The following is a 23,095-nucleotide window of genomic DNA, read 5'->3' as shown; positions in this document are numbered from 1 at the left end:
TTTGGGTCCACCCCTCTCCTGGAACTTCTCGATGATATAGATATCTGTCCCCCTTCCCCCTGCCACACCTGGTGTGGGGGCTTTTGCCTTGGTCTGCCTGAGTGTTCGTGGCAACCGGGTCTGGGGGTTTAAGATTTTGGCATCTGCCTGTTAGATCCCGGTGGCTGCCTGGTGGGGTCTGGGTCCCTGGGCTCTGCTGGGTCCCCGGCGGGGGTGGTCGCCCCTGGGTCCCGGGTCGCTGGGTCCCGGGTCGCTGGGTCCCGGGCTCGGCCGGCTAGGGGGTGGGAGGCTGCGGGCGGGCCTGTGGGCTTGCCGCTGATATCTCCAGGGACTCTGCCGGCTGCTGGTTGTGGCCCCCCGGGGCGATCCTCTGTGCCTCTCGAGGGGGGCAGGGGCCTTCCTGCTTGCAGTGTCCTTGGGGTTCCTGCGTTCTGGGGCAGCGCCTGGATCTCTGGGACTTGGAGCTCCCCCCGTCTCCTGCGCATCTTTGGGGGGCGGATCTGTGGTCCCTCACACTCTCTGTTGGACGCTCCTATAGAGAAACCTTAAATAAACAAGCGCGTGTACACACACAGGTGCTCACATGGTGCTCTCAAAAGTATGGGCTTGGGCACGTTCAACACAGGTCTTAAGACTATGGTGGGCACTTAATGCGTTGTGATTTATTATCGTGATTCTTCATTTAAGCAATATTGATTATATATATATATTTTATTTTTTCTTTTCATCAAGTTGACGCAGTGATAGGTAGATCTTGTTGTATTGATGTTGTGTCCCTTTTTTGTGTCCCTTTGTTTTTTTTTGTCTTTTTTTTCTGCAGGTCTAGAAGCAGACTCTTGTTCATTTTTGTTTGTTTTTGTGGACCCCCCCCCCCCCCTCTCTCTCTCTCTCTCTCTCTCCCCACCTTTTCTTTTCCTTTCTCTTTCACCTCTGTCTCCGTGTCTGGTCGGAATTACAAAGCATTCAAAAACAATAACAATAAAGTTTTAAGTATCAGGCGTGACATTAAAAGCAGACGCTTTGATGCTCCACCTGAGAGTAAATCTGTAAGGCTTGTCACCAGCATTCAGACATCAATTCTGCTTGCTTCACAGCCAGACAGGACACGTTAAAAAATAAAAAATAAATAAAAAAAAAGAACGTGCCCAAGCCCATATTTTTGAGAGCACCATGTGAGCACCTGTGTGTGTACACGCGCTTGTTTATGTAAGGTTCTCTATAGGAGCGTCCAACAGAGAGTGTGAGGGACCACAGATCCGCCCCCCAAAGATGCGCAGGAGACGGGGGGAGCTCCAAGTCCCAGAGATCCAGGCGCTGCCCCAGAACGCAGGAACCCCAAGGAGACTGCAACCAGAAAGCCCCCGCCCCCTCGAGAGGCACAGAGGATCACCCCGGGGGGCCACAACCAGCAGCCGGCAGAGTCCCGGGAGATATCAGCGGCAAGCGCTCACGCCCGCCCGCAGCCTCCCACCCCCTAGCCGGCCGAGCCCGGGACCCAGGGGCGACCTCCCCCTGGGGACCCAGCAGAGCCCAGGGACCCAGACCCCACCAGGCAGCCACCGGGATTGATCAGGCAGATGCCAAAAATCTTAAACCCCCTGACCCAGGAGCCACGAACACTCAGGCCGACCAAGGCACCACACTCCACACCAGGTGTGGCAGGGGGAGGGGGGACGAAGATCTATATCATCAAAAGAAGTCCCAGGAGAAGGGAGGACCCAAAGGCCCCACCTGACATATACAGTCATACACAAACACAGTCACACACTCCCTCCCTCATGCTCACACATACACATACAACCAAAGACTTACAAAAATGCACGCCCGACACCCACTCATGCTCCCCATACACACCCTATTCACTCTGGTCCCGGTACTGCTGCACATGGGGTACAACCATCACCAGTTACCAGAGTTTGACCCTTTCTGCTGGGGTGCTGATGAGCAGGCTCCCCCGCCCAACGCTGAGCACAGCAACCCACCACCCCAGACCCCAACCAGACGGCCAGATCTCCCTCCTAGCCTCCAGCCCCAGGAAGCCAAGCAACAACAGAGGTGGCCAAGACCCCTAGTCTCCCTCCGCCTGCTCCAATATAGTGTTGTGTGTTTATGAGGTGTATTCCATGGCTGTGGTGAGCGGGCAGCGCAGGCATTGTCTTTAAAATAATATGTTAATAAATAACAGAAAAGTAAATAATAATAATAATAATAATAATAATAATCATAAAGATCCAACAGTGTTTGTGGTTGTATTATTTGACTCATAAATTATGATATTGTGCTGTGGATTTAATATATATATTTGTGTGTGTGTGTGTGTGTGTGCGTGCGTGCGTGCGTGCGTGCGTGCGTGCGTGTGTGTGTGTGTGTGTGTGTGTGTGTGTGCCGAGTCTGACGCAGTGTTGGAAAGTTGTGTGGTTGTGCCGTACAGGTGTAAAGGTACAGAAGCAGGTAAAGAGGAAAGGAAAATACAGATACAGGTTGAAAAAGAAGAAAGAACTCAAAAGAAAAGGTGATAGGGGTGTGAGGTGGTGATGAGCAGGTGATCTCATCATCTAGAAAACTGATTTAGCAGCTGTTTAATCCTGACGTGCTCAAACCCAGGGATTCTGGGAAAACTTTGACCAAGGCTAGGCTACAAGGCACCTCCCGCGTATCCTTGTCCAGCTAGCCAAACGGCTAACAAACAGAGAACACGCGCCTCGGTAGAACATAAACATGCCTTGGTGGTTCCTGATGACGTATCTCCTAGGCAACCAGGGCGTGACCAAGACATCAAGGCGAGGTTCCTTGGCATTGAGAAACACCCAGGGGCTTGACAGTAAGTCTAAACAAAGATAAGAGGAAAACTAAAGAGAAATAAAATAACGCTAAGTGGCTGGGGAATAGGAAATGGAGCGAGAAACCTGAGTGAAGACTGAGGGGACCGGAGACAATGGAGAGGGTATGGCAGGGACGGGGGGGACATGGACAGGACATGACAGGTGTTGGTTTTCAGTCTTTTAATGACACATTTACATGCCATACACATATTCTACATCAAACTCTTCAGCTACTTCTCATCTCTCTCAAAATGTCTAAATATGACTGATCTGAGGTAACGTTTTTGAGATATATTAGTTTATTTGGCAAAACTTGTGATGTAGAAATGTGCCTCCTTTGGTGATAATTGACCAAAACAAAAACAAGAATCTTCATCCAAGGCCTGTTTTTCTTATCTGAACATCTTTGGCTTGGGCTTGGAACTCCTCCATCTTTGGGGGCAGGTCTGCGCCACCTCACACTCCCTATTGGACAGTCCTATAGAGAAATCTGACATGTACAAGCGCATGTGCACTCAGGTGCTCACATGGTGCTCTCACAAGGATGAACTGGGGCATTTTCAACACATCAGCTGTGTGGTGGCTGTGGTTCAGACATTAATTTTGATTGCCTCACAGCCGGACATGACTTAGTAAAAAAATAAATAAAAGTTTGATGTTCTTGTTAAATGTTTCCGCCAACATGCCAATAAAGACTTCTTTGTACACGATGCAGACATTTCTGTTCTACATAAAAGTTCTGGAGTTTTTGCTGATCATATAAACAAAGTAAAACTGAAGGACGACGCTCTCTGAGGCCTTCAGCAGGTCAGAGTCAGAATCATCAAAATCATAAATCTGTTTTTCTGATCAAATCTGCGAAGCAACGAGCTGCTAAAAGCTGCCGACGTGTTTTCACGCAAACTCGTTCAAAAAAAAGTTCACTGAGCAGAAAGGATCCCTGCCCCTAAGTGCGTGGGCTCGTCTGGCTCATGAAAAATCTCTCACACTTTTCACCTGCTTTTGTTCTCCTGACAGTCAAACAGAATCCAGCGGTTTGCAATTTTCTGTCTTGATTTGTGAGATTTGTATCCAGAGATGGATGAATCACCTCCTCCCACTGAATGGAAAGGAATCCTGTTGGAGATGTCTTCTGTGCTTCTCTGCTTTTGCATTTGCACGGCACCAATTTCTGATTTTGATCCTGGCTTTACTTTTCATCTGTTCACTGTGGTTTATCCTGTTACTTTACTTTTGAGAAGAAATTCATGGAGTCTGTGAAATGTCAGCATGTGAAGTTTCTACGTGAGAAATCTCCTCACGGACTCAGGAGAACCTTGGAAGCTTCTAGTCAGTTGCTGCATCCAGTAAGGAAAACTGATTTAGACAAAGTAGGTAGAGAGTAAAGTCCTGACCAAAGTCCTGAGTGAAAGGGGAGAAGAACAGAAAAATGAAGGTCATGAAGGATTAAAACGCAGCAATACACGGTCGCTCTGAGTTTAACATGCAGAATGACCGTGAAAACATTCTTCTACCCCATCTCCCGCCTTAGCTTCTGATCGACGGAAAACACTTGGTTCAGAAAGCCTGATGGATTCATGAACTCTCCCAGCTCGCGACAAGGGCGGCTGTTTTTGGTCAAGCTTCCAGGAAACGGAGAACGTCTCAGCTAGCAGAAGCTAACCAATAGTATTGGCAACTCCACCACACAGCAGAACTCCTCCAGGCTTGTGATATTTGTGGCGATAAAACATTAATGATGCAAAGAAAACAGAGTCAGTGGTCACATTGCTGTCAGCCAATGAGAAGCAAGATGTCCAAATATCAAAAAATTAGACTTCAAATCCTGCTGCTTTCTCTTCCAGCTTATTTATGTTTATGTTACGTTTATGTATTTAGCAGATGCTTTTGTCCAAAGCGACTTACAAGTACTTTACCTCCAGGCGCACTGGAGCTTCCCCCCCCCCCCCCCCCCCCAGAGAGTGACTTAAGCCGGGTGATCTTTGGACCGTTTTGAGCCGATTTGCCTCTCATGTGAGAATCTTTGAGGTCGGGGCAAGTTTGGTGCCATGCATCGTGACAGAGGGTTACGAGAGGCGATGAACACCTCGCGATCAGCATGGTTAGCTCGTCCCTCTTGCGGTTATCGTACTGTTGAAGCAGCGCTCTGACCCAAATGTACCAGAACTGCTCACACAGTGCATGCGTCAGCACAGTTGCCCAGCTATTTTATTTTGTTTATTTTTATTTCTACTTTTTTCTCCACACACGGTGACAAGATAACATGTTTATCGTGTTTCTGTATACGTAAAATAAAACCGATCCCAAAACATCTATAAATCTATACTCTTATACTTTCTTTCGTATTCCTTCTCCAACCCCCCTAAACCCCCAGCATCTGTATCGGCAATAGCAAAACCATTATCGGTCGACCTAGAACAGGAATCCTTTGTAACTGAAAAAGCCAAGCCGTTAGCTCATCTATCTGACCAGAACCAATCACTGTTTCTACATACTGAGGTTGTTCAAAGAGCTAACAGGGAAGATATCATCCTGACCCCTCCATTTAAGGCCAGTTATCTGAGAAGGTGGTTTATTATTTGATCCATTTGTTTGTATTTTATTTGTAAATACAGATTTTTTTTGTACAACAAACCAGGAATAGGACGATAAAAGCAGATGTCCTCATCTTTCTCTTCTTCACATGTATTTATTTCGCAGACATCATAGTTCTGATTGCATCCGTGGCGGTGGTTTCGGCCGGCAGCCAGGGGAACATCTTCGCCACCTCTGTGCTGCGGAGCCTCCGCTTCCTGCAGATTCTCCGGATGGTTCGGATGGACCGGAGGGGAGGGACGTGGAAGCTGCTGGGCTCTGTGGTGTACGCTCACAGCAAGGTCAGCAAACAGAGCCTCACTTTATCAGCTACGAATCAGAATCTTATTAGCAATAAAATGTCAAACACATAGTTTTAGTTTGAGAAGTCCTTACAAATAAAGGAAATGTTCATTTCAATGAGTGAAATGATTCTGGAAGGAGGGAGAAGAAATCAAGATGAATAAAAGAGCACATTTATGAACAAGTTAGCTTAAAACATGTTTCATGCCCCTTAACAACGTTCTAACATAGTATATGCTTTTTGAATGGAATTACTGAAATAAAACAACTTTTTCATGATATTTTATGTTTATGATCAGCACCTGTTTGTGAGGAGATTTTTTTTTAAAAGTGGTTTTCTCGCATTTGTCTAAAACCCTCAGCCAAAAACGCCTTTTGGACCAAAGCGACCATTGGCCCATTCCGTTGTCTCGCCAAACCACCGCACCTGGGTCGCCCTACATTACACACTCGCGTATTTAACACTTCAACTTTAGGACAAGCTACCCGAGTCCTAAAAAGACAAAAACTATTTGAAGTCTGAGATTCAACTATCGATCGGACCCTCCTCTCCAGTACCTTGGAGTAGACCTTTCCAGGGAGGCCGAGGAGTGTGATCCCCCTATAGTTGGAACACACCCTCAGGTCACCCTTCTTAAAGATGGGGACCACCACCCCGGTCTGCCACTCCACAGGAACTGCCCCCGATGACCACGAAATGTTGCAGAGACGTGTCAACCATGACAGCCCTACAACAGGAATTGCAAGATGGCACCCTTGGTCGGCTGCGTGTCTGCTCGGCTCCCGACCTTTTTTGTTTTTCTTTTCTATTCTATGGTTTTTCTTTTCTATTTTATGGTTTGTTCGATATATAGTGTTGATTCTCTGCTGGCGTATGATCGGGACTTCCTGCTCTCGATCCGGTCTAGAATGGACAACCTCCAGTATTCTACTGCAGGACCCCCTTTTCCACCGCCGTGCGCTGATCAACGCCAGATCGGTTGGAAATAAAACTTTTATTTTAAAGGAATTCTTCCAGAACAATAGCCTGGATGTTTTATGCGCCACTGAATCATGGATTACCCCTGGGGATTCGGCCTCAATAGTTGAACTGTTACCTCCTGGATGCTCCTTCATTAACATTCCAAGAGCACATCGCAGGGGCGGAGGTCTTTTGACTATATTTAAATCAGATCTTATCTGCACACCGATTACCCCTCAATCAACTCCATTGTCCTTTGAATTGAGCGTATTTGAATTGGGTCGTTCTCCTACATTATTATGTGCTCTCATTTACCGTCCACCACCTTACAATAAGGATTTTCTAAATGAATTTGCAGCTTTTCTGGCTGAAGTCTCCTGTAGATACGGAAAAATACTCTTGCTTGGTGATTTTAATATTCATGTCTGCTGTCTTGACAAACCTTTGGTAAGGGATTTCCTAGATCTCATCGACTCTTTTAACTTGTCCCAACATGTTAGTGGCCCCACACATGGACATACACACACACTTGACCTGGTTTTCTGTCATGAGCTGGAAATTAGTGATCTTGGCATTTTACCTGCGACTTTTTCAGACCACTCACCAGTTTTGCTTAACTTGAAATTCGACTATGCCCCTCGTATTGAATATTTCCGTCCCAGCTTCTCTCGTGTAATCACACCCAATACTGCTGCAGATTTTGCCGCTGTTCTTACTCTGAACGCAGCTCCATATGATTCTACTATTGCGTCTTCTGTAGTTGAGGGATCACTTCATGTGCTTGATTCATCCTGCCTGGCTGCTACGGATATTGTCGCTCCATTAAAATCAAGTCGAAAGAAATCCAAGTCAGACCCATGGCTGAACGAACAAACTCGTTCCTTGAGACGAAATTGCAGGAGACTGGAACGTAAATGGATAAAAGACAGGCTTACTGTATCCTTTGAGGCCATGAGAGAGGCTTGGTCTCAGTACCAAAGAGCAGTCAGAGGCGCGAGAAATCGATTTTTTGCCAGCATTGTCACGGCTAATTCAAATAATCAAGGTGAGTTATATAAAACCATAAATGCAGTGCTTTCCCCAGTTCAAAATCTATTTTCCTCTGTGTCCGCTGACTTGTGTAGCCAAATCCTGCAGTTTTTCTTAAATAAGATTACTGTAAATCAGAGCTCAGATTCACCAAACCAACCATGTTCCATATTCATTCATCCCCTCTTATGTGCAACTTCAAAGCTTTCAGCCCATCTCTTTGGCCTGTCTAGAAAAAACTGTTGCAGCCATGAAACCCTCTGGCTCCCCAGATGATGTTATCCCACCTCGTCTCCTGAAAGAGGCGTTTCCTTTAATTAGCAATAGCGTGCTAGGCATTATAAATAGTAGCTTGACATTGGCTGAAGTTCCTCGTGCCTTTAAACTCGCGGTTCTACAACCAATCCTGAAAAAACCCGGCCTTGATCCCACCGATTACTCTAATCTACGACCAATTTCCAAACTACCGTTTTTATCTAAGGTCCTTGAGAAAATAGTCTATGAACAGTTGATGAAACATCTAAATGAATTTCAGGTAATGGACACCTGTCAGTCTGGTTTTAGACAACAGCACAGCACTGAAACTGCTCATGTTCGGGTGTTTAATGACACTTTTCTGGCTTTAGATTCAGGTTTCCATGTGGTTCTGGTACTTTTGGATCTATCTGCAGCATTCCACACGATCGATCATGACATTTTGATCACAAGACTTCACACTTGGGCTGGCATTTCAGGCACAGCCCTGGATTGGTTTAGGTCATACGTTTGTAACAGGTCTGCTAGGGTCATGTTGGATGGCTGTTCATCAGAGTCACAGCCTCTACGTTGGGGTGTCCCACAAGGTTCAATTCTCGGCCCGTTACTGTTCAACTTGTATATACTGCCCTTAGGAGCCATTTTCAGAAAGCACGCTGTCTCATACCATCTTTACGCTGACGACTGTCAAATCTATTTTTCATTTAAGCCAACTCAATCAATGAAAGTCCTGTCTGATTGTATCCTTGAGGTCAAGCAATGGCTAGCTGATAACTTCCTCCATCTCAATGACTCCAAAACTGACTTAATCGTTTTCAGTCCTAACAGTACCACGGCGACTCATCAACCTGACCTCAACCTATCTCTCACCTAATGTATCCTCTGTAATCTCCAACCTTGGAGTAAAAATGGACCAGGCTCTGAAGATGGATGCCCAGGTCAATAACACAGTTAAATCATGTTTTTACCAACTAAGACGCATCTCGAAACTAAAGCACATCCTGAGTGTACGTCTTCTGAAATCGGTGGTCCACACTTTCATCACTTCAAGGCTGGATTACTCTAACTCCTGCTCAAGGGCGTCAGTTTGTTTTCAGAATTGCTGGGGACAATAACCATACACTTGAGTGGTGTTTAAAAATTGCTGGGGACAATAAAGTAGGCTAGCACAGGGGTCGGCAATCCGCGGCTCTGGAGCCGCATGCGGCTCTTGCTTGTAAAATAATGAATGGATATTTAAATAAAAAGCTTTATATTTTACTGCATTAATTTTACATCTGTAAGCCAATTCTACATGTAAAGATTGTCTGCTTAAACCTGAACAGGTCCAACCCGGTCTTACTGTGAGACCGGGTTGACGCCTCACGCTTGTGCGTAATCATGCGCTTCTGAGCTGCTTTCTGACCTTCCCCACCTACAAAGTTTAATTACAACAATCAAACGTGACAGAGCCTGGATTTGTATTCTGAACAGTCTAAACATGTTTTAAAAAGAAACGTATGACAAAAGGGGCACCTGCTCAGTAAAACCACCAACAGGGTGAAAAATACCAAAAATTGAAGGCAGAGACGGGCTACAACTTCTGAATCCACTTTATATAAATCATTTTATTGATTATCGTCTAATGAAAGATAACTTTGACGTACATGAGCGATCAGGCGCGTTGCAAGCTTTTCAAAAGTGTGGGGGATGTTGTCTGTGCCTATAATAAGTTCATGTTATTCATCTTGTTAGTTTAATTTCCATATTAGCGGAGCAGGTGCGAATTTTAGACGCGTCACGCATGTCTCCGTTTTAAACATGTTTAAACTGTTCAGAATACAAATCCAGGCTCTGTCTCGTTAGATTGGTGTAACTAAAGTTTGTACTGAATGAAACTTTACATGAAACCATGTTGAAAAGAAAAGGATCCGATTAAATCATTTCCCCTCATTTACAGTCACGACGTACAGCGCAGTGCTCATGGCTCTGGGGTTAATCAGGTTTAATTGTAACATTAATGTGTTACTGGACACGCTGGTCTGGTTGGTTAGACCAGTGTTTGAAGTGGAAAACACACACACACACACACACACACACCAATTAAAATAATGCTGATAGCGTGGACTAGAAGACAGGTGATGGTTTAAGTGTTTGAATGATGATCAGGCTGCTGTAAAATGTAATCTCCATCCACATCCAGACACAATTATCCTTATTCTTTCTCTATTTGCTCTGCTCTTGTCTGGGCCGATAGCTGACGGTGCGCGCGGCGCGCCTAACTAGCGGCTGATACACATTTTACGCATTTGGAGAGATGGGCCGGATGCTTTGCGTTTACTGGAAGATGGTCCACTTAACGCACTGGTGTAGACTACATATTAATGAGAAATGAATGAAAATTAAATTGGGAGTTTTTACTTCATATTTTATAAATAAAAATGACGGGGAACACATTTATGACGTCTTTTTAAACGAAATTTTCTAGCGCGACCTGCCTGCTTCACTTAAGTCACTGCTTATTAAGGTCCGTCCAAAATTACCGTGGCCCACGCAAAAATGAAAACCTGGCACCGCGCCTGTTATAAACCTCTGCAAATGGTTGTTCTTCACTTTATCAAACTCAGACTTTGTACAGCTAATGTCAAGATGTAAATTATGAATTCAGTCGAGCTCTTCCGTCCCTCCCTCTCCTGGAAACCCGACATTGGCTGTCAGAAGCGGGAGGGGAAGAAGGAGATGAGGCAAACAGAGAGAGTGCGACGGAAAGAAACCAGACTGGTGTGGAGGTGAGCAAAACAGCTGGAAAAGTGTGGGTGTTGAATCCCCCACGGGTGCGATGCCCCCGGCTGCTGTCACCTGTTGTGAGCAGCTCTCTGCTGTCTGAGGGTAGGCCCCGCCCGCAACGCTGCGGCTACTGCGGTGTTTTCTTTACTGTGGGAAACGGGTAATAATGGCTCTTTGATGGGAACAGGTTGCCGACCCCTGGTATAAGATCTGAGCTGGTAAAACAAAAATCCTCATCAGCAGGCTTTTTTGAAAGTGGGGGGGACACAGCTGCCAATCACAAATTTTGCCGGGGACATGTCCCCGGCGTCCCCGGTTAAAATGACGCCTATGCTCCTGCTTATACGGCATCAGTAAAGCAGCTCTTTCTAGACTTCAGCTGGTCCAGAATTCAGCAGCTAGGTTGCTGACTGGAGCTGACAGAAGACAACACATTTCTCCAATTCTGAAATCTCTCCACTGGTTGCCCGTGCAGTTCAGGATAAACTTCAAAATTATGCTTCTGACTTACAAATCCTTGAACCATCAAGCTCCTCCATATCTGTGTGAACTTGTCCATTACTACAACCCGCCGCGTGCTCTCAGGTCTGAAGATAAGCTCCTCCTAGCTGTTCCCAATGCACGTTTAAAAAGCCGTGGAGAGAGGGCTTTCTCTGTCTGTGCACCGAAGCTGTGGAACGCATCACCACTGCTAGTGAGGCTAGCACCAACAGCTAGCATTTTTAAATCACGCCTGAAAACTCACTACTTCAACCTAGCTTATACCACATAATTATGGACCTCACTGACATCTGCACTGTTTAAAAATGGACTCCACAATTATCGACTTCCGTACTATTGAGGTTCTTTTTTAAAATGTTTTTCTAATTTTTTATTCATCCTGTGTCTTATTGATTTTTAGCTGTTATTTTTGGGAATTTTGTTGTATTTCCTTTTTATCTTTTATCTGTGTTCGACATGTTTGTATAACGCCGGTTTAATTAACTAACATTCACCTTGTTTGGTTGTAATGCCATGTGAATGCACTTTATAAATAAAATTGGATTGGATTGGATTGGACATCAATAGCCTAGAGATACCCAGGAGGAATCTCATTCGCCCCCGGGGCTCCACCGCTGTGTGGTTGTTTGACTACCTCAGCAACTTCTGCCCCCGAGATCGGACAGTCCATCCCCCGGTCTCCCGGCTCTGGTTCCTCCTCGGAATGTGTGTAGGTGGGATTGAGGAGCTCCTCAAAGTATTCCTTCCACCATCTGACTATAGCCCCAGTTGACGTCAGCAGCTCCCCATCCCCACTGTAAACAGTGCGAGCGAGTTGCTGCCTTCCTCTCCTGAGGCGCCGGACAGTTTGGCAGAACCTCTTTGGAGCCGATCGATAGTCTTTCTCCACGGCCTCACCAAACTCCTCCCACGCCCGAGATTTTGCCTCGGCAACTGCCACTGCTGCACCCCACTTGGCTATCCGGTACCTGTCTGCTGCCTCCGGAGACCCACAGACCAGCAATGCCCTGTAGGCCTCCTTCTTCAGCCTGACGGCTCCCCGAACCTCTGGTGTCCACCAGCGGGTACGGGGGTTGCCACCACGACTGGCACCGACCATCTTGTGACCACAGCTAGCAACAGCCGCCTCAACAATTGCAGAGTGGAACAAAGCCCACTCGGAGTCAATGTCCCCCACTGCTCTCGGGACGTGGTCAAAGCTCTGCAGGAGTTGAATCTCAGATTGAGGAGGAGCAATGTGGTTTTTGTCCTGGTCATGGAACTGTGGACCAGCTCTATACCCTTGCAAGGGTGATGGAGGGGGCATGGGAGTTAGCCCAACCAATCCACACGTATTTTGTAGATTTGGAGAAGGCTTATGACCGTGTCCCCAGGGGCACCCTGTGGGGGACGCTCCAGGAGTATGGGGTGGGTGGCTTTCTGTTATGGGCCATCCAGTCCCTTTACCAGAGGAGCGTGAGTTTGCTCCGCATAGCCGGTAGTAAGTTGGACCTGTTCCTGGTGAGGGTTGGACTCTGCCAGGGCTGCCCTTTGTCATCGGTTCTGTTCATTATCTTTATGGACAGAATTTCTAGGCGCAGCCGTGGTGTGGAGTGTGTCGAGTTTGGTGGCAGGAGAATCTCGTCTCTGATGTGGTCCTCCTAGCTTCATCCAGCTCTGACCTTCAGCTCTTGCTGGGTAGGTTCGCGGCCGAGTACGAAGTGGCTGGGATGAGGATCAGCACCTCCACATCTGAGACCATGGTTCTCGACCGGAAAAGGGTGACTTGCCAACTCCGGGTCGGGGGAGAGGTCCTACCTCAAGTGGAGGAGTTTAAGTATCTCGGGGTCTTGTTCACGAGTGAGGGTAGGAGGGATCGGGAGATCGACAGGCGGATTGGTTCGGCGTCTGCAGCGATGCGGACGCTGAGCCGATCTGTCGTGGTGAAGAGGGAGCTGAGCCAGAAAGCCAGACTCTCGATTTACCGGTCGATCTACGTCCCAATCCTCACCTATGGTCATGAGCTTTGGGTAATGACCGAAAGAACGAGATCGCGGATACAAGCGGCCGAAATGAGTTTCCTCCGTAGGGTGGCCGGGCTCAGCCTTAGAGATAGGGTGAGTAGCTCGGACATTCGGGAGGGACTCGGAGTAGAACCGCTGCTCCTCCGGTTCGAAAGGAGCCAGTTGAGGTGGTTTGGGCATCTGGTCAAGATGCCTCCTGGACGCCTCCCTGGGGAGGTGTTTCGGGCATGTCCTGCCGGCAGGAGGCCCCCGGGTCGACCCAGGACACGTTGGAGAGGTTACATCTCCAATCTGGTCCGGGAACGCCTTGGGGTCCTGCCGGAGGAGCTGGTGGAGGTGGCCGGGGAGAGGACGGTCTGGAGCTACCTAGTTGGGATGCCGCCCCCGCGACCCGGACCCGGATAAGCGGAAGAAGACGACGACGACTAACAGCGACTGGTGTTTAGCTCTATTTCTTTTCCTCTAGCAATGTGGGTTTTCATTTCCGGTGGATGCGGAACCAGGGAAAACACCCGAGGGGAAGGCTGAGTGTTCTGTGACTGTGGTTCGATTCAGAACCTAGCTTGTTTGTTATAGCAGCTTTAGGTTAATAAATAATTATATAAATATGTCTCTCTCTTGAATGCTTGCAGGTGAGACGCTGATTTTTCAAAATAATTCCAGTTAATTAGAACTTTATTTGAACTTTGGCGCCTGTCTGCCTGCAGGAACTGGTGACTGCCTGGTACATCGGGTTTTTAGTTCTGATCTTCTCATCATTCCTCGTCTACCTTGTGGAGAACAAGATCAACAAGGAGTTTGCCACCTACGCCGATGCTCTGTGGTGGGGAACGGTGAGTTTAAGGTTTCACTAAAATCTCTGAGCATCCCAATGAATCCCGAGATCCAGTTTTTACAAAACAGAATGTTTTTTTTTTATTCCAGATTTCTGAAAACGTTCTGTCTCTGGATAAATGTCAAGCTAAAAAATCGTTGATCGACAATCATGGTAGAAAATAATCTACCATCTTTAAAACTGCAAGGTGGATGGATGAACAGATTAGCCGATACATTTTGGATAAACAGATTAATCTTAGAAACCATTTTCTGCTCTGAGACCTTAATTTGCTCTACTTAAAGTGACAGTGTGTATTTTTTCTGGCGATAGGGGGCAGTAGATGCCTAAATCATTGCAAGCAAGCAGTATTTTTGTGTTGGAGTAAGACCTTACTAACGGATGCCCATTAGGGTCAAAAAGGCCTGGGGAGTGCAAACTTTAGCAAAATAACAAGCACATCACTGGCAACAAGTGAAGAGGTTAATGTGTAAAACAACAACATTCAAGAATGACAAAGGTTTTGTAACCGTTTGTTACAGCAAACCAGTAAAGGCATTTTGTCCTCACAGGCTCCCGTAGAAGGAAACAAGGCATCTAATATGGCATCGCCCAGAGACGTAGACCTGCTCCCATGTATTTTAGACCTGATTTTTATGGTTATATGTTATGAAACTGCCAATATTTTTGACAACTGAGCATCAATTCATTCATTTTCAACAACATTTTGATGGATATTTCCAGAAATCATTGGTAAAAACTACACATTGTCTCTTTAATGTTTTATTTTTCCATGTTTTCAGGGAACATATAAATGGTTTTATTTGCTAATTGTCTTTAAATCTAAGTTTTGCTAAATAAATATTTTGTTTTTATGGTATTCTTACTCATCAGTGTTGGAAACACATTGAGTCTTTGAATCATTTCTTCTTCTGAAGCAGATTAATATTTCAAGGGACTTTCCAAGCATTTTGAAAATAGACAAATTTTGGGCAAAAAGCCAGAGTTTGGGTTTTAGTGCTGCTCTTTTATGACAGCTTCAACACACCTGCGCCCCGTCAGTAATGGAAATGGTGTCATCACGACAGAGAAAGTTTTTGATTTGATTACAAGGCTGCCACAAACAATTAAAAAACTAACTTTGTTAGTAACGTTGTTCATTTTAACCACAGACAGATGTTCGACAGGAGTCTCCGTGGACTTTGATGTTTGCAGATGACATTGTGATCTGCAGTGAGAGAAGGGTACAGGTAGAGCAAAAGCTAAAGAGAGAAATAAAGACAGATTGTGTGTGTAAACAACTGAACCCATGATGTTACAGCGAGCAGAAGTAAAGAAGGTAGAGGACTTTAAGTACTTAGGGTCCAAAGCAACAAAGAGTGTGGAAAAAAGGAGAAGAAGCGTATGATGCAGGTTGGAATGGGTGGAGAAGTGTCGGTGTGACGTGTGGTAAAAGGAATTCAGGTATATAAGACAGTAATGAGACCAGCCATGTTGTCTGGTTTAGAGACAGCGTCCATGAGGAGAAGATAGGAGACAAAACTGGAGTTGGCAGAGCTGAAGATGTTGATCTTCTCTTTAGGAGTGATGAACAGGATCAGGAATGAGTCCATCAGAGGGGCAGCTCATGTTAGGTGTTTTGAGATGAAGTCAAATAGGCCAGACTGAGATGGTTTGGACATGCCTGGAGGAGAGATGATGATTACACTGGTAGAAGGATGCTGAAGTGTGAGCCACCAGGCAGAAAGCTAAGGAAGACCAAAAGGAGATTAGTGGATGTGATGAAAGAGGACATGAAGTTAGTTGGTATGAGGATGCAGAAGATGGGACTAAATGGAGACAAATGATTGACTGTGGAGACACCTGAAGGGAAAGATCACTTTATTTACCAACCACAAATTTAAATTGGCCAGTTACAAACCTGGGTTAGTAAACCAATGAGAGCTCAAAGAGGTTCATGAGTATTTGACCGTTGAGTTCATCTTTACATTTTTACGTGCTTTAATGGTAAAATCATTCCATACCGATGAAAAGTTTCACCAAAAATTCTCTAAACCAAAAATATTTCATTTCAAGACCTAAAATAATTCATTATAGAAAGAAAATCAACAAAATAAAATCAAAATAACATCCTCAGTTTTTCACATTACCTTTAATTAACATAGGAGCTTAACACTGGACCCAAACGTTGAACCAGATTGATTCAGATGCCATCAGAAGTGGTTAGCGACAGCTGGGACGGAGCTGGACATCAGAGACGAGTTCATTAGGTCAGCGACATGTCGCCTGATCAAATAAAACACCTCCTCAAAGAGATGAGGGTTATAAAACAACATCAGCATGAGCCTGTTTGAATTTCATCATTTTAGAAAGAAATGGTTCTGAAAAGTAAACGATTTGCTTAAAAGGGACGTACTTTAAAATGTGTTTCCTGTTTAAAGTGCTGTTAACAATAAATTATGTTTAAATCTAGATCACACTGACGACCATCGGTTACGGAGACAAAACCCCGAAGACGTGGACGGGGCGGATGCTGTCTGCAGGCTTCGCCCTCCTCGGAATCTCCTTCTTCGCTTTGCCAGCAGTGAGTCAGCTGATTAGTTAAAATATTCATTTTCCTCTTTTAACATGCTGGTGACACTAGAAGAATTTGATAATGATGCAAAAGCTCTTTTATTTCAGTAAAGGGAAAAGGGGCCCAGTCCAAGTACTGAGTACACACAGTTCTCAGCATAAAAAAGTACACTAGTGGTTTTCATAAGCTGTAATTTTTTGCTTTGCATGTAATGAGTCAGAAAAGGTTAGAATGTCTTCTCCAGGTCAGGGACGAGGTCCTGTCTCAAGTATCTCGGGGTTTGGTTCACCAGTGAGGGAAAGCTGGAGCGTGAGATCGATAGGCGGATTGGTGCTGCGTCTGCAGTGATGCGGGTGTTGTACCGGTCCGCCGTGGTGAAGAGAGAGCTGAGCCGGAAGGAGAAGCTCTCGATTTACCGGTCGATCTACGTTCCTACCCTCACCTTTGGTCACGAGCTTTGGGTGGTGACCGAAAGAATGAGATCACGGATACAAGCGGCCATAATGAGGTTTCTCCTCAGGGTGGCTGGGCTCTCCCAGATAGGGGGAGAAGCCAAGTCATCCGGGAGGGGCTCAGCGTAGATGTGCTGCTCCTCCACGTCGAGAGGAGCCAGTTGAGATGGTGTGGGCATCTAGTTGGGATGCCTCCTGGACGCCTCCCTGATGAGGTTTTCCGGGCACGTCCTACTGGGAGGAGACCCAAGGGAAGACCCAGGACACGTTGGAGGGACTATGTCTCTCGGCTGGCCAGAGAGCGCCTTGGGCTTTTCATGTCATTCCACAGATGTGGAATAATCTACCAAGAACTAACAGAACAGGGGACTCCTTGTTTATTTTCAAGAAACTCCTGAAGTCCCAGCTTTTGCACACGTCCCCCACTCTACTATCCACTCCTTGTTCACTTCCCTTTAGGATTCATTTTGCTGCCTCGCTGCCACCTAGGATTGACTGACTAGTGTTTGTTGTTAGCCTCAATAACAACCTGCTGGCTTCATCATCACTTGTAAGTTGCTTTGGACAAAAGCATCTGCTACATACATAAACATATACATAATCTGCTACCTGTCAATCAAAAGGACACGCCCCTAATTATTCAAAAATTCAAGTTATAACTACGTCAGAACCCCCGTCAGAGTTATGACGGTAAACTAGACCTATTAAATCTGAATTTGTTTTTGTACCAGGTAGGGGTTGTATGAACTAGTCACTAGTCGACTTCACCGCTCTATAGTGACTTGTTATGCCTGTCATCGACTAGTCGCTGTCACATGATAATGACCGGCAAGATGCAGTCCTGGGAAAAGACAGCAGCCTGCTGTCAGCAGGTGACAAGCTCCTGCGCGTCGGGAGGCAACGCGCTGTGCCAGAGCGTCGGTACTGACACCCGCCGTAAAACGGACATTTAACCAAATTGTGACCTTTACCCTCTTGCAATTTAACCTTCCCCTCACTCCCATCCTAACCTTAACCAGCTTGCGCATGCAAAGCTCTGATTGTTGACGCGCTCCAGACATCTGCGTCCTGAGCACGGCCACAGTAACATTATCACATCAGGTGTCGCCACCTCAAAAACTAATGTAACACGCGGTCGTTCATGTCGGCTCATTTCCTTTTATGTTTTCTGTCTTTTATTCTTTTATTTGTGCCTGATGCGTTTCGCTGCTGTGGATCGGGGCGCATCACCTGTTTTGTCCTCGGTGACGCACCGATCACTGATGGGGCCGGCGAGCACTCCGCTGTTTTAGCGGTCGGTAGATCTTTTAGAACTGCAGTTCAAAGGTAACTCATGAGGTGAATATATATGAACCCAGGTAGCAGTTTCTCTTTAGGACTGAGAGGAGATGCAGGAAGATAATAAACAGACAGGACAGAAAAATAGTCAAATAAAAACAAGCTAGTTTTGTACCTGCTGGTTGCAACAAACAGACACCATTGAAGGTAATCAGAAGTGAGGAACAGAAAATGAAATAATTATATTAATGTTTAGAGCAGCAGGAACTCTGAGAGGCTGCAGGCGCATCAGTGAGTTTGCGGCTGCTGCGCAGGGGGAGAGGGCTGAAGCAGGGGGAGGGGGGAGAGGGCTGAAGCAGGGGGAGGGGGGAGAGGGCTGAAGCAGGGGGAGGGGGAGGGGGGAGAGGGGGGGGCAGGGTTGAAGCGAGATGCAGAAACTGCTGTTGTTAGAACCAACCGACCCCCCCGGCTGCTTCATGTGTATGACGTCATGAACGACTAGTCAAAGTCGACTCGATTTTCATTAAAAATTAAGTCATGCAGCCCCTAGTACCAGGCTGTGAACTTCTATGTATTTTTAATGTGAAGCTGGCCTTTTAACGTAGGAGCCAATGGGAACCTGCTCCTCTTGAGAGCCAGCCCCTAGAGGATGAGGGGGAACTGCAGTTTAGTCACTTCTGCATTTGCTTGACTTTTGGTCTCAGCCAGACTCCTCTGAGACACAAAACATAAATAAAAGGTGCTTATTATCATCAGTTTGGATGAGTTAGAATAAAAAATGCAAATGTGGTAAGAATCCAAAGAAAAACGTTAGAGCAGCTTAGTCCCGGTGGAGAGTTTTAATTCTCTTCGTAGGAACATTAAGAGAAAACCTTGAAAGTCACTGATGTCTCCAGGGGATTCTGGGCTCAGGCTTCGCCCTGAAGGTCCAGGAGCAGCACCGACAGAAACACTTTGAGAAGAGGAGGAACCCGGCCGCCTACCTGATCCAGGTAAACCTGTTCTGCAGTTATTCAAACACAACCAACTCGGTTGCTTTTTAACTAAGTGGTTCCACTACCAGTTCAGAGCCAGAATCTGGCATGTTTGAGTATCCTGCTTCATTTGGGGCAGGAGAATCAGAACCAACACGGACCAGTTCTGGAACCACTTCAGTCTAAAAAACGCTTCAAAGATTTGACTCCTCGTTTTCTTCCTTGTTTTGTTCATCTTTGTTGTTGATTCGTTGAAACCATCAAACTAAACGGAAAATATCATCATCTCTTCCTCCTCATCCTCACTCAGCTGGAGACGTTTGAATCCCAGACTGTTGTTTTTATTTAAACTCTCATCTTCTTCACTCTGTCCTCGCTTCCTCCTTCTCTTCATCCTGTGTGTCCTCACGTCGCCCCAGGCTGCGTGGCGTTATTACTCCACCGACAGCACCAGGCCCGACCTGGACGCCACATGGCGGCAGTACAAGCGCCGCCTGCCGCCCTTCAGGCATGTATCCATGCCTGGCCTCCGCCCGCCCACAGACGCATCAAACATCAGTTTTTGTTTGTTTGTTTTACTAATCAGCTGTTTTTGTCCTCTCCTCGTGTCCTCTCGAGTCTTGATTTGATTTTTTTCTTCTAATTATATGTTTTGGGGGAATCTTCTCTTTGTGTTCTGCATGCAGTGTGTTTGGCGTAGTTATGCGGCTGATGAGAACTCGGTTTCCGTTGCTACCTGGAAGCCTCACTTGAAGGCGTTGCATACCTGCAGCCCTACAAAGTAGGTACAACTCTGGCAGCTGGTGTTTGTCTTCTGTCTGTTGTCCTGTCAGACTTGGACTCATTCGCTCCTCCTGCTCTGTTTTCTCCCTATTTAACGTAGAAATGCAGTCATTTGATGAGTTTATCTCAGAGGGATTAAATCTGATTATGCTTAAATTCCTGTTAGTTTGTTGCCCAGAAATCCAGACGAGCCGTCGCTTTGCTCTGATTGGTCCTAGCGCTGTCCAATTGTGTGAGGAGACAACTGTGGAGCAGGGGTGGGGAACCCTGGCCATCGAGGGCCACCATCCAGCATGTTTTAGTCTCAACCCTGCTTCAACACACCTGATTTCAATCAGCAGGTGATTAACAGGCTTCTGCAGAGCCTGATGAGCTGCTGAACAGGTGATTTAACCACTGAACAAGAAGTGTTGGAGCAAAGACGTGCAGGATACCGGCCCTCGAGGACCAGGGTTCCCCACTCCTGCTGTGGAGTCTGCCCCTGAGTGAGCTGTTTCAGTGGCTCGTGGCCACATTATAGGATGGCCTGCAAGGCTCGTTAGTCAGAGATTTGATCATTAATGCTGACAGCCATAGCGCCCAGTGATCTTTAAGTCTGAGCCGCCCAAACGTGGACCTCACTGGGCGATGACAACTGGAAACACCAAATATTACATTTTTCATGAGGAAATGCACCAAATGTGTACTTTTTTATACGTGGAAGCCAGGCTGCCACAAATGTTTGCTTTGGTGGTTGACTGGTCACCAATTGTTTTTGAAATCAGTCGGCTGATCGGTTTGTGTGTAAATTGTGGCTTATTGCATCGACACACAGCTGCTCTAACATAACCCGTCAGGACGTCTGCTTGCTGAGCGGTGCACGTTGTTGCCTTGGTAACAAAGTCTTCCCCTGAAAAGTGATGCTTTGAAACACTAAAGTAGCATTATTAAATGCATATGTGCTAAGGGTGATGAAATGGCCATAGTTAATGGTGACGTTGCAGCTATCCATACAGTCTGCTCATAAACTCTGAAATCTTCTGGGGTTTTCTCCTCTTTTGTGTCCAAATTTCACTCTGACACACAAAAATCTTTGGGGAACAATCTTTGCTGCATCTGATGCTCATTTAAACAAAAATGGTCTTTTTTTTTTAAATAAAGCTTCTTTAGTTTGCATGTTCATCTGCCTGAGTTTTGTTAAACTTTGCATGTTTTTTCCATCAATTAATTGCTTCTGTTAAAATTTCTGCACATTCATCTTAACTTCATAAACACTGGTGCTTTAGCAGGTTTTTGTAGACTGTTTCAGTTAGCTTCATTTAGCCATATGGAAGTGCGCAGCTTTGCTGAAAGGTTTTGTTGAGAACACGTTTTTTCTGAATAATATATGGGTTAGGGTTAGCCTCAGCACGTACTTGGCTGTCAGACCTCCTCTACACGTGGTCACTTAGTGCCGGTCAGATGCCGTTAAAGGTACCTGTGGGATGCTGGTCAGGGTTAGTTTGTCTCTCTTGGTCAGACAGGCCTCTTCTCTTTCGTCTTCGTCTTCGTCTTCCTCCGCTTATCCGGGTCCGGGTCGCGGGGGCAGCATCCCAACTAGGGAGCTCCAGGCCGTCCTCTCCCCGGCCTTGTCCACCAGCTCCTCCGGCAGGACCCCAAGGCGTTCCCGGACCAGATTGGAGATGTAACCTCTCCAACGTGTCCTGGGTCGACCCGGGGGCCTCCTGCCGGCAGGACATGCCCGAAACACCTCCCCGGGGAGGCGTCCAGGAGGCATCCTGACCAGATGCCCAAACCACCTCAACTGGCTCCTTTCGATCCGGAGGAGCAGCGGTTCTACTCCGAGTCCCTCCCGAATGTCCGAGCTCCTCACCCTATCTCTAAGGCTGAGCCCGGCCACCCTACGGAGGAAACTCATTTCGGCCGCTTGTATCCGCGATCTCGTTCTTTCGGTCATTACCCAAAGCTCATGACCATAGGTGAGGATTGGGACGTAGATCGACCGGTAAATCGAGAGCCTGGCTTTCTGGCTCAGCTCCCTCTTCACCACGACAGATCGGCTCAGCATCCGCATCACTGCAGACGCCGAACCAATCCGCCTGTCGATCTCCCGATCCCTCCTACCCTCACTCGTGAACAAGACCCCGAGATACTTAAACTCCTCCACTTGAGGTAGGACCTCTCCCCCGACCCGGAGGTGGCAAGCCACCCTTTTCCGGCCGAGAACCATGGTCTCAGATTTGGAGGTGCTGATCCTCATCCCAGCCGCTTCACATTCGGCCGCGAACCTACCCAGCAAGAGCTGAAGGTCAGAGCTGGATGAAGCTAGGAGGACCACATCATCCGCAAAAAGCAGAGACGAGATTCTCCTGCCACCAAACTCGACACACTCCACACCACGGCTGCGTCTAGAAATTCTGTCCATAAAAGTGATGAACAGAACCGGTGACAAAGGGCAGCCCTGGCGGAGTCCAACCCTCACTGGGAACAGGTCCGACTTACTACCGGCTATGCGGACCAAACTCACGCTCCTCTGGTAAAGGGACTGAATGGCCCTTAACAGAAAGCCACCCACCCCATACTCCTGGAGCGTCCCCCACAGGATGCCCCTGGGGACACGGTCATAAGCCTTCTCCAAATCCACAAAGCACATGTGGATTGGTTGGGCAAACTCCCATGCCCCCTCCATCACCCTTGCAAGGGTATAGAGCTGGTCCACAGTTCCACGGCCAGGACGAAAACCACATTGCTCCTCCTCTATCTGAGATTCAACTATCGATCGGACCCTCCTCTCCAGTACCTTGGCGTAGACCTCTTCTCTTTCAATTTTTAAATCTTAATTTTGAGTGACTTTACTTTTTATATTTTTCTTTTATATGATTTATTTGTTTGTATGTACTTTTAATGGCAGCTGACTCTGGCTTAATCTCTCTCCTTGGTAAATGGTTAACGGTCTGTATTTGATACAGCGCCTTCTAGAGTCCTGGAACCCCCCAAGGCGCTTTACAACACAATCAGTCATTCAC

At 46.7% G+C, this 23,095-nt stretch overlaps 1 protein-coding gene across 3 annotated transcripts in view; it reads left to right on the top strand.

Moving 5' to 3' along the window:
* LOC107396770 (potassium voltage-gated channel subfamily KQT member 5) overlaps positions 1-23,095 on the top strand; it is a 200,018-nt gene that overhangs the window by 154,411 nt on the left and 22,512 nt on the right. For 2 of the 3 annotated variants that reach the window (XM_054734572.2, XM_054734571.2), the window contains exons 4-8: positions 5,523-5,698; positions 13,922-14,047; positions 16,502-16,612; positions 19,230-19,325; positions 19,994-20,088. In XM_054734572.2, the coding sequence (XP_054590547.1) occupies positions 5,523-5,698; positions 13,922-14,047; positions 16,502-16,612; positions 19,230-19,325; positions 19,994-20,088 (604 nt within the window). Of the gene's footprint in view, positions 1-5,522; positions 5,699-13,921; positions 14,048-16,501; positions 16,613-19,229; positions 19,326-19,726; positions 19,816-19,993; positions 20,089-23,095 lie in introns of all 3 variants that reach the window. The other variant, XM_054734573.2, reaches the window with a different exon arrangement.

Source organism: Nothobranchius furzeri, chromosome 6 (assembly GCF_043380555.1).
Source record: "Nothobranchius furzeri strain GRZ-AD chromosome 6, NfurGRZ-RIMD1, whole genome shotgun sequence".
NCBI lineage: Eukaryota > Metazoa > Chordata > Actinopteri > Cyprinodontiformes > Nothobranchiidae > Nothobranchius > Nothobranchius furzeri.
The sequence above is the reverse complement of the archived record's forward strand: the minus strand, read 5'-3'. Positions and strand labels throughout refer to the sequence as shown.